General features: G+C 37.8%; 1 protein-coding gene across 6 annotated transcripts in view; it reads right to left on the bottom strand.

Annotated features, from left to right (window-relative positions):
* SETD2 (SET domain containing 2, histone lysine methyltransferase) overlaps positions 1-12,230 on the bottom strand; it is a 125,597-nt gene that overhangs the window by 57,247 nt on the left and 56,120 nt on the right. For 2 of the 6 annotated variants that reach the window (XM_034997270.1, XM_034997272.1), the window contains exons 10-12: positions 7,935-8,069; positions 6,758-6,877; positions 4,737-5,399 (exon numbers count right to left, since the gene is read on the bottom strand). In XM_034997270.1, coding sequence (XP_034853161.1) covers positions 4,737-5,399; positions 6,758-6,877; positions 7,935-8,069 — 918 coding nt within the window. Of the gene's footprint in view, positions 1-1,206; positions 2,097-4,736; positions 5,400-6,757; positions 6,878-7,934; positions 8,070-12,230 lie in introns of those variants that run through there. The other 4 variants (XR_004677811.1, XR_004677812.1, XM_034997273.1 and 1 more) reach the window with 4 other exon arrangements.

Raw genomic sequence — 12,230 nt, 5'->3', positions numbered from 1 at the left:
CTCAGTCTTACATCCAAATCATTTAAAGTTAACTTTTCCTAAACACAGTCAAGAGTTTTGGTTTTTTTTTAAACTTCATGAGCTATAGAAACATGTTCATTGTGTCTTTAGAGAAACAGAATTAAGAGCTCATCTAAAAGAATAAAGTGTCAAAATGACTTCACTCAAAATGAGAATGTTTCGGGGCACCTGGGTGGCTCAGTGAGTTAAGCATCTGCCTTTGGCTCAGGTCATGATTCCAGGGTCCTGGGATCGAGCCCCTGCTCAGCGGGGAGCCTGCTCCTCCTTCTCCCTCTGCCTGCCACTCCCCCTTCTTGTGTGCTCTCTCACTCTCTCTGTCAAATAAATAAATAAAATCTTAAAAAAAAAAAAAAAAAAAAATCAGAATGTTTCAAACAGCCAGGCTCTGAGCTTTACCATTTAGATCACTTATTGGTAAACTTTTTCTGTAAAGGACAAGACAGTAAATATCTCAGGCTTTGTTGGCCATCCCATCTCTGAAGCAACTACTCAACTCCCACAGTGCAAAAGCAGCCATAGACAGTATGTAAATGAATGAGTATGGCTCTGTTCCCAAAAAATTTTACAAAAACAAGCAGTGGGGCAGATGTGGCCAACCCCTGATTTAGATGAAAGGATTTATCTGGTAATAACAAAAGGGACTACTAGTAAGTTTTAGACCAGGTTTGTCTTTTACCAAGTCTGATACTTATTAAAAAAATTTCAATGCAGTAGTATCCAAGACTGTGTTCTTTAGGGGCAATTCTGAATTTTAAAGAAAAGGATGATATTGATCCTTACGGATACAGAATAATCTCAATGAAGGATTTTGAAATTTATTACAGAAATCCAGGGCACATAATTTCATTTTGAAATGTTGCAAAGCAGATTCCACACACAATATTTGTTACAGACCAAAATTCCAAGTAGTGACTCAAAACTTTTCAGCTGGGTAACTCTATATTTTACTTAAACTTTCTACAAAGAGTTTAACGCTTAACTTTCCAGACAAATGTTTGTTGAATTAAAGATAATGTCCTGAGATAAACATGAATAAAATAAGAAGAGAATATCATAAGGGCGCCTGGGTGGCTCAGTCGGTTGAGCGTGGGCCTTCGGCTCAGGTCATGATCCCAGAGTCCTGGGATCAAGCCTCGCTTCAGGCTCTCTGCTCAGCTCAGGCTCTCTGCTCAGCGGGGAGCCTGCTTCTCCCTCCCCCTCTGCCTGCTGCTCCCCATGCTTGTGCTGTCAAATAAATTAAAAAAAAAAAAAAGAATAGTCCAACTTATCACATATACAGAATGTTGCCCCTAAATCACCTAATCCGGGTGTAACTATAACTACCCAGATCTCTTTATAAGGAGAGATGCACATCCTGTAATCTAAGTATTTACGAGAGGCTCTGGAATCACTAGCCATCATCATCTACTGGGTGTTTAACTGAAACGAAAACTGCCAAATTTTATGGGAACCTTACCTCTTCTTCTCATGATCCAAATGAATGAAGACTTTTCCAGCCAAATTATAATTAATCACCACTTACAACCAGCTGTTTTGCCCTGTGAAGTCTAGGGTAGATTTTCAGCATGAGGGGTGATGTACAATAATTCCTTTCACAAAACAGAAATATATGCACATGTCCCTGCTGAAAATGTAGCCTGGTAAATTTGCATGTGAAAATGAATCCATGTTATGTGTAGCAATGTGTTAGGTGATGTTTCTTGTTGAGGTCTACTTTAGGAGTCAAAATGTGTATGCCCTGTGAAGCCAAGGCAGCAGTCCTGTGTATAGAGGTATAGAAAAAGTAGCTCACTTAATCCTTTCTCGCCAGGAGTCGGGATTTTCCCGGAACGACATCCATTGTCGGCAATGGACGCACCAAAATAACGCCGGCGCCAGTGAGTTAACCACCTCTGTCCTCTTTTCACCTATTATATTTTTCATGCATCATCCAACTTCCCAACCATCTTCCTGTTTCTTCACAGAATGCACGCTAGGTTCTTGTTTTTCTTCAGCACGAAGTTGAAAATGGAGTTGAGAAAAGGAGACACATGGTCAGCTGGTGATGTTAACAAGCTCCTTGCTGCCCTGAGAAGCTAGATGGAAATGGTTCAAGTTACAAGGGGGATCATCATCAGATCTGGGAGGACAAAGAGTAATTCATGAAGCTTCATTCCCTTCCCTCCCACCCTCTCTCATTTACTGATGATCCCTATGGTCTGCCTTCACAGCAAAATCAAGATTAAGGATCTGAAGCAACCTCTTTCAGCTCTTCACTCCATCCAGTGTGTAGAAGGCCAAGTGGAACACATGTCCAACAATGTTACAGTGGCCCCAGAAGGTCAGGGAAGCTTGGAGTGGCTAACCACAATCTTAGATCAATGCTTTTTGGTATGATCTTGGAATTAACATCAGCAACTAACACAGTGCTTGGCAACAGGTGCTTAACAAAAGTTGGTTGAGTAAGACATTTTCTTTTCTGCCAACGTCTACTTGAACACATAGGTGGAAGTCAGACAGAAGTAGTTAACTCTTTCAATGCCGGGATAGTATGGGTGTATAGTAATCACATCAAGTCCATGTATTTATCTAAGACATGTTCATATTATGGGTTTCTGATTTCAATGTTCTGGTTAGATGCTAGCTAAAATATTTTATTTAAGGACAACCACAATCAGAGTTTTGGAATTAGAACCATGGTAAATGTTAATTAGAATGATAGATGAAATTAAGAGCCCCAGGACCAATGTGTAACAAAACATCACAGTTCAGTCAAGTGACAACCTCTTTCAGTATTGCAATTCTAGATGGGTAATGATTCCAGAGCAAACTAGAAGTCTGAAGAAGGAAAATCTTATTTAATGGCTTCCTTGATGGTAACAATCAGGATAAATCCAAAGTATGAAGGTTAAGAAGGATATATTTTAAGTATGAATAAAATTTTAAACCTCAAGTCAAGAGGATCATCAAGCTACATAGTACTATGCAACTGCTTTGATCTTTCAGATAGGAGGAGGGAGGACAACAAGCAGGGGAAGAAATAATTTTGTAGGACTCAAAAATGTCTAGAGTGTGAGTTTAAATGATAAGTTATAGCTAATTGAGTTAAGGATATCCCAGAGAGTAAGTAATTCATACCACTACCACGACAATAAAAAATTACCATGTAGAGAAACAGAAGTATTTACTTTTTCTAGATTTTAAGAGACAGGTTTTTAAGAAATGATGATTATGTCTCGTTTTTAAAAATTATGTCAACCAGAGACTTAGTAGGCAAAAGTGAACTACTGGGTCTGCCCCCCACTCTTGCTCTATAAAACCATCTCTGTAAGGCCTTTTCTATGCCCACTCGTGTACGTTTTCATTCCCACCTTCCTTACGAAGCCAGTCATGTCAGAGGCTCTACTAGCAGTCTTGGAACACAAGAGGGACTTCTTTCAGACTCCTGTGCCCTCACAAAGCAGGCCTTAAATGAAGGTCCACCCAAGTGACCGTCCCAGCATCTCTTTCAGTTTAACTGCAATTTTGGTTCCTGCAGTTCACATGTCATATCATACCCAGATTTACTGTGAATCCTTCCTTTTACTAAAGTTTATAAAAAGGAAGGATTTCATAAGGTTTAATAAGGTTGAGTTAATGATAAACTGTAAGTGGTGAAAGAGTAGCATGAATAGGAGTTCAAATAGGTCAATGAGAGCTGAAACCACACAATACTTAAAGAAGGGTCTCAACACAGCAAATTACAAATGCCAAAAGTAAGCACAGTGCACAACCAACCAACTACTCATTTTGCTCAGTATAAGGCCAATTCTGTATGGGTCAAATCACAGGATCTAATGGGTGAGCTTTGTAGTCATAATTGGGGACAAAGGATTCATATGTCCATCTTGCTACAAATAAACCTGTACTGCTGGTTTATCTGGTTGCTTCACTTCTGGCAGAAGAGAGGAACAGAAAAATAGAAGCTAGCAAGTAACCTATTCCCACAGGGTCCTCAAGACCTGAATCCCAGATCCAGATCACTTACAATCAAAATGTAACACCTCTCTCCTAGGCTGGGTTTTCTACAAAGCAAACCCTACACATCTTGCTAAATTCTTTAACAAGAGATTATGTATGTATTAAGTGTAAGGGTTCCAGACCTCTCTATTTTTCCTCTAGATAACATCTTTTGTCCAAAGAAATAGGCATTTAAAGGCAGGCCTATTTCAGAAACAATAAAGGAACTGAATACCAACTAGCTCCATATAAAGTTGTTTTACTGGAACAGAAATTCATGTTTAATCATTTTTGATGAGAAGTTGCTAAATTACCTTGGTTTTCCAATTAATTTTTTAATTTTAATTTCTAGTTAAGTCAATACATTAATTTCCAATCAATTTAAACATTTTTTTTCTTACCTAGAATCTTACAAAGAATTTTCAAACATAGAATATGTTTGTTACTCAAAGGATTTCTGGTTTTGTTTTTAATGTAAAGAGCACTTGAATAACTGAATTCACTACTGTGATATGCTTTTCTAAATGAAGAAAAGGGACATCTGTGTATTAGTTTGGCTGCTGTATATCTTGCTAAGGTTTAAAAGATGTTTGAGACATTTATAATCAGCTGTCAGTAAGAGACATGGTATTCCATTTTTCAAATACATGTATAGCTAAAAAAGTAGGCAATTCAACTTAAGATTTGTGGAACTCTAGACCTGAGTAATTCAGCTTAAAATAAAAATGTTTTCTTACCTTTAGGTCTTTCCAACTATCCAGGAGCTTGGTGGCCAAATCACTTATATCTACTGTTTTATCTGGCTGTTCCTGGCTCCTCTCACTCTCCACATCAGATACACCCTCCTCTTCATCTTGGGACGGGGTTTCCTCAGCAATGGTTTCTTCCAGTTTTGTGCCATTGCCCTCTTTGGGCTCTATTTCAGTGTCAGCCTCTGGTTCAGATGTAGGTAGCTTACTGGCTTCCACAGCGATTTCACTCTCAACTTTAGATTCAGGTAGCTGTTGTGTGAGTAGCTGTTGTGACTGTAACTCTTCCTCTTCTTCTACAGGGACGTTTTCTAACTGGTCAAGGTCCTCTTTGCCATCCTTGCCTTCCAGCTCACTGGTAGCATCAGAGATAGCACTGTCCATGCTATTTTCACTTATAATTTTAAGTCTGCGAAACATGAGCTTCTTGGGGGTGTCTGCGTCAGCTTCTGTGCTCAGCTTGGCGGAAGGATCAGGTGTGTTGAGTGGTGTGTGAGCCCGTGATGTATTCTCACTTGAATACCCATCTCCTTCACTCAACTGAGGAATGGCAGTTTTGGTCTGAGACCAGCGTTGAATAATTGGAAGTACTTTGCTTTCCTCCAACATATTTTTAGTAGGAATGGGTAAGTGTTCCAAAGTCTTTATAATCTGATTAAACACAATAAAAAAAAAAAATCACATCACTTTACACAGTTGACTTTTCAAATCTCTGGTTGGGACTCAGATCATTTCTGAAAGAGCTGTGGGTTTTCTTTACTGTCTTATTAAGACTGAAGTCTCTATAACTATAGAAGGATTAAATGTCGTAATATTATTTTCCTCTAGAAAGGAAGGAAAACTTTTTAAAGACTGACCAGCAAGAATAAAATGTGGAGCAGGTAACTGCTCACAATATCAAACAGGACCGATTAATATCCTCTACCAGTAGTTCTCAAACCTGTGTAGATTTTTTAAAATATATATACTAGTGGACCTCATCCTGGCTATGTTTTTCTGAAAAGTTTTCCAAGTGACTGCAATATAGGCTTGGGAACTATGCAACAACATATATTTAAATGATGTTTCACCCACAAAAAATGCAGCTATTACTTACCTCTTTTAGCCTCTGATAAACAACTAACAAAGAAAGACTCTCTTCAGAGATAATCACCCCCTCCACTCTGAAATCCAAGAATTTATTCCAAAGTACTCCCCAATGTAGTTCTACAGAAATCCCAAGGTAGGCTGTTCCCCTCTAACTTTCTAGATGGGATGCTGAATTCATTTAATCATTAATCATAGAATCATTTATTAAAGTCAACTAGATCTTTACAAAAAGGAAAGGGGTGGTGGGAGGAAGGGAGGAAGAAATTCCAAGTCTTCCTCAACTTCTATTTATTGCCAAATCTCCTGTGAGAAGAACAGAGGCAAGACAACCACTTATTTGCTCATTCCTGTTTTTGTTTTTAAAGTGCATTATTAAATGACTTTGGTACTATATTAGAAACTATGATTAAATAGAACTACATTTAAACTAGGTTAAAAATATTATTTCATCGGAAGGTATAAGTATCTCATCTCCACTAATGACACTGCCAAGGAACATTTATTTACATCTTTAAAACACTTATTGACTCCTCAAAATATTCTTACTCTTGCCATTCCAAAATTTGGCTCTCCACTTTTTTAGAGCCCCAGAATTTAAGTTTCACATGGTTTCCTATCTGTTTGAAACTATGGCTTTAGCAACAAACTGGATCTTTCCCTTAACTATGATATCTTGCTCTTGCAACTCCCAACCATGCAGTATCAATTATAGGGATACTATAGGAAAAACCAGGGAGCAAACTCACTACTAGCAAGGTCTATGTAAAAGGTTATAGTTACAGGAATGATACTGAGATGATAATATTTATTCAATACCAGTGGTAAATATAATGCTAAATTCATTATCACTGATATTACCACTCAACCTAAGCAATCTATATAGCGGTTTTAAGAAATAAACAAGTTGAATGTGAACTGACCTCTTCCTGAAGCTTCTGGTTACTTTCCCGGCCATCACCTAGTTCTGCCATCCAGATCCATAACAAAGACAGCCCGTGACGTTCCAGAAAAGACTTCAGGCAAGACTGTGAATGTGTGTTCTTCCATGGGAGAAGGGAAGCAGGATGCAGGGTATTGGGGTGGGGATGGGTGGGGTGGGGTGGGCAATACCAGACAGAACATTAAAAAGGGTCCACAGAGAGGAATAAAAAGTTTGCTTATATTCACAAGACACCTAGGAACTCTGTGATTAATGCAACTAAAAGTGTACACAAATAATAAATGCTTTAAAGTAAGAGACTGTAACCTTTTTTGATACCTAAATTGTATCCAGTCAACTTGGACTTTATATAAATAGACTTTACAGAAAAACATATATCAATATGTCATTTACAATGAAATTCAATTCTGAAGGACTAAGAAGCAAATTACATTCACCATTTTTATTGAAAAACCTAAAACTATAATAGTCTAAATCATTTTCATTTCTTTTTTTTTGAAGATTTTTATTTATTTATTGACAGAGAGAATGATAGAGAGCATGAGAGGGAGGAGGATCAGAGGGAGAAGCAGACTCCCTGCTGAGCAGGGAGCCCGATGCGGGACTCGATCCCAGGACTGCAGGATCATGACCTGAGCTGAAGGCAGTCACTTAACCAACTGAGTCACACAGGCGCCCCTCATTTCTCTCTTCTTTTCAGATGCTTGTTCAAAAGGCTTTTTTCTCTTAGTTTTCTTTTAAATCATCCATTTTTTACTGTTCAAGTTCTTGTGGCATACTCAATAAACTGGAGGAAATGAGACTGCCATTAAAATTCCTTGCTTCAAGATCCTGTGGTAAAAATGGCCTTGGCATACTAATAATCATGGGGGGGGGTATCAAATGTCATGAATTGTTACACAAAAAAATCCCACCATGTTCTTTGACTAGACAGAGAATGCAACAAGATCTATTAAAAAACTAAATGATGCTGAATTCTTAAGCCATTTTTAAGACTACAAACTTTCAAAGTCATATAGAATTCACAAACTCTTATTTTAAAAATAAGAGTAACTCTTCTCAGAGTTATCCCTTCTCCTGTCATCATTCTAGATTGTAGTTTAGATGTCCCACCTCAAATTCAGAAATAAAAAATAAATTGATATCAAGGAACTCACCTGTATAAGCTCAAGACAGGTGAGTTTCTGCTCCAAAGTTTCAATTCTAACCATTAGCCGGGATAAGCTAAGCACCTGGTTTTTATCAGAGAGACCCTCACCATTCTCCATCAGAGCTTCTAGCTCTCCATCCACCTGCCATAGCAAAGAAAAGTATCTGGTTATAAAAACAACAAACACACCACTAATCTAAGAATCAAACAACCTAAAAAAGATCTCAACCTTGCCAGTAATAAGGAAAACACAATTAGACCCACAGTGAGAAATCATGTCATATTTACTAGATCAATCTAGGGGAAAAAATTAAGTCTGATAATATCAAGTCTAGGCAAAGATGTGGATCAAAAGGAATTTTATATACTGTTGATGAAAGTAGAAATTGGTATGATCAATTTGAAAGGCATTTCATTCACTCATCAAATATTTACCAAGTACTTATTATATGTCAAGTATAATCCTAGGTGCTAAAGTCACTGCAATGAACCAAAACAAACAGAAATCTGCCCTTAAAGGAGACAAAGAACAAATTAATGTTAGGTGAAAAGTATGCCAGAAAAAATAAAGCACTGGCTTCAAAAATAAAATATTTGTGCCCCCTATGCCTAGCATTGCACACCTAAGCATAAATCCTAGAGAAACTTCTAGACATACGTATTCACAGAATTATACCAAGCTCACTGAATGACCATTATAACAGCAAAAAACTACTAACAGATGTCTGTGGCCAGGTTGTATAAAGTAGCATTTTCATAAAATGGATTATTATAGCACAGTAAAATGAATCAAGTGCAGCCATATATAAGATTCATCAATCTTATAAACATAATGTCACATGAAAAAAGTTCCAGAAGATTACATGCTGTATGACTGTTTTTATAAACCTCAAAAACAAAATTTTCATAGATGCATGTCTAAAAAACTGATTTTAAAAAGGCATGGAGGTAAGACACAAAATTCAAAACAGTGGTATCCTCTAGGGGCTAAGCAGGGAGCAGGAAGGAGAGAAGTGCTCACAAGTGGTTCTTTTATAATTATGCCTTGTAACTTACATCTATTCTCTGGATGTTTCAAATATTACATTTATTTGTTTGTTTTAGATTTTATTTATTTATTTGACAGAGAGAGACACAGCAAGAGAGGGAACACAAGAAGGGGGAGTGGGAGGGAGAGAAACAGGCTTTCTGCCGAGCAGGGAGCCCAAAGTGGGGCTCGATCCCAGAACCGTGGGATTATGACCTGAGCCAAAGGCAGATGCTTAACCGACTGAGCCACCCAAGCAGCCCTCAAATATGGGGAAACAACAACAAAAAACCCACCAATGGTTGTTTTCCAGCTGTGTTAGAAAATATATAAAGATGCCTTACAGAACCTACTATTGGGGAGATAAAATTAATTCATATGAAAACAAACAATGAAGCATTAACTGTAAAATGTTAAAGAAAAAAAAAAAAAAAAACTACAAAGGAAGGGAGTGGTTAGAATGAGAGTCACCAGAAGCAGGGTTAGCAAGAGGTAAGATAAAGGAGGGAGTGAAGTAGAGGGAAAATCTCAAACACAGGGAAATGGAAAATTATGATAGTGCCTAGTGTGGGGCCTGGCTGGAGCGGATAAGGTGTGGTGAGGAAGTGAGAAAAAGGGGTGCCTGGGTGGCTCAGTTGGTTAAGCGTCTGCCTTCGGCTCAGGTCATGATTCTGGAGTCCCAGGATCAGTCCCGCATCGGGCTCCCTGCTCAGCAGGGAGTCTGCTTCTCCCTCTGACCCTCCCCCCATCATGTGCTCGCTCTCTCTCTTTCTCTCTCTCTCAAATAAATAAAATCTTTAAAAAAAACAAAACAAAACAAAAAAAGGAAGTGAGAAAAACCTCACCAAAAGGAAGGCTGGTGTTAGATCAGAAGATCTTGAAGGTGATATGTAAAAGAACCTGTATTTGACGTGACTGAGCAAGAGAGCTCTATTACTGAATCCAAAAAAGGGGAATAATCTGATCAAAATGGAATTTGAGAATAATTAGTGTGGCAATAACAGAATAAACTCTCCACAAGACAGCAACCAATGCAAAAGAGATATAAAGACCGCAATAAACCAACATGGCCTGAAATGATAAAAGTCCAGAATGGGCTGATAATAAATTAGAAGAAAGCAAATCTGAAAGACAAGAATCTTAAGGAAACTTTTTGTTACTTAGCTTATCATCTCAATATAATTTTAGGCAAGGCACTGAACATTTTTATTTTATATTATACCACAAAACTCACATAACTCTAAGGAACAAAAAAAAGAAAAATGAAATGCTACCTGTAAGAAGCTGAAGAAATGTAAACTCATTTTTTCCTTCTAAAATGTACACTTAAGGCTCATCTCTTTTTCATTTCCAGTATCATTTCTTATGTTTTTTTAAAGATTTATTTATTTGACAGAGAGTTAGTGAGAGAGGGAACACAAGCAGGGGGAGTGGGAGAGGGAGAAGCAGGCTTCCCGCCGAGCAGGGAGCCTGACATGGGGCTCAATCCCAGGGCCCTGGGATCACGACCTGAGCCGAAGCCACCCAGGCGCCCCTCATTTCTTATGTTTTGAAGAGATTAAGGCTATACACAGAAAAACCAATTTATGGTTAAATATTAATCCAAGACAAGTTCCTTAAAGATGTTTTATCCCTGCATATACTAAATGTAAAACTTCCTGTGTCTCAAATTCTAGAGGATTAAAATAGGAAAGACCAAGGGCTTTAAAATTCCACTTTCCCCCCAGATGCAACAGCCTCATTTTGGACAGAGTTTTGAGATGCAAATACTACTGGGCTAAGAGATGGGGTTTTCTGGGGTGCCTGGGTAGCTTAGTTAAGCCTCTGACTCTTGATTTCAGCTTAGGTCATGATCTCAGGTCATGAGATTGAGCCCCACATGGGGCTCTGCACTCAGGGCAGAGTCTGCTTGTCCTGTCTCCCCCCAACCAAAAAAATAAATCTTTTTTAAAAAAGAGAGAGGTGGGGTTTTCTTTTCATAATTAGGCAGGAAAGGATTCTCTAACTCTGAACATTTAAGAGATAAAACTGAATTCTTACTTTTTCATTTAATAAACATCTACTGAATAAATACTACAGTATATAAAGCTCCACTGGTAAATAAAAACAGTAGCATTCTTCTCTTAAGGAAATAAACAGTGAAAATGTAGAAACGGAGGTAAAAATAAAATTTTGCAAACAAAATACAGAAGGTGAACAACGGTTGAACATTCCCACTACAATTATAAGCTTAATGGCTGTACTGACAGACATAAAAGTTATCCTGCCAATTCCGTGTACGATACAGCTTCCATAATTTTGGGTACTCAAGTGGACAATCAATTGTGAATTGGGGGATTAATAACTTTTAGGATACCTGGGAGGAAGGGAGCCAGGAGACCAACTGATTGCTTTCATTAATTTACATTTACTACAAGTATTTATTTTTAATTTGTGGGTCACCACCTTCTAGAAAGGATCTGAAGTAACTAAAAAATCAAAATAAATGTAAGAAATGATTAAGGTATATTTTAATAAATTATTGATAAGTGAACATTTATACATATATGCAAAATTCTATAGCACTTAAAAACTTATTGTTAAGTACTTAATCAGTCCAAGAAATTATTTACTCCTTTTTTTTTTTTGAAGATTTTATTTATTTATTTGTCATTTGGAGCACGAGCAGGAGAAGTGGTAGGCAGAAGGAGAGGGAGAGTCAGGTTCCCCCCTGAGCAAGGAGCCCGATGCGGGACTCGATCCCAGCACCCTGGGATCATGACCTGAGCCAAAGGCAGACGCTTAACAGACTGAGCCACCCAGGTGTCACTCTTTTTTAATATTTTAGTACTTTGGCCATGAACTATCTTTAATGGCTCTAGCAGTATTTTTAATACTTTCTGATGAAATAGAGTATAAAGAAAAGTATATAAACAATTCATAAACAAGTTTAATAAACAGGTGTGCAATATCCATGCAACCAACATGCAGGTGAAAAGAGGGCTGGGGGATGACAACATTGCCAGCATCCCTGAAGTGCTCCATGTGCCCTCCCCTTGTTATAATACCTCCTCTTTGCTCTTGAGATACATCTCCTAACTTTTTTAGAAAATCATTCTCTGATTTTTAAAATAGGTTTACCATCTGTGTATAAAATATTATAATTTAATTTTGTCTATTTATCTTTCTGGGCAAAACTTCTGTGTCATGCTCGTGTTTCATTCATCCTTACATTTTAGAGTCCTCCACACTGTTGCATGCAGCCATAGTCCTACACTTTCATGACTAATTTTTCAG

Source organism: Mirounga leonina, unplaced genomic scaffold, assembly GCF_011800145.1.
Source record: "Mirounga leonina isolate KUSES-001 unplaced genomic scaffold, KU_Mleo_1.0 Mir_94, whole genome shotgun sequence".
NCBI classification, from domain to species: Eukaryota; Metazoa; Chordata; class Mammalia; order Carnivora; family Phocidae; genus Mirounga; species Mirounga leonina.
Note: the sequence above shows the minus strand (reverse complement) of the source record. Positions and strands in the feature narration are given on the sequence as shown.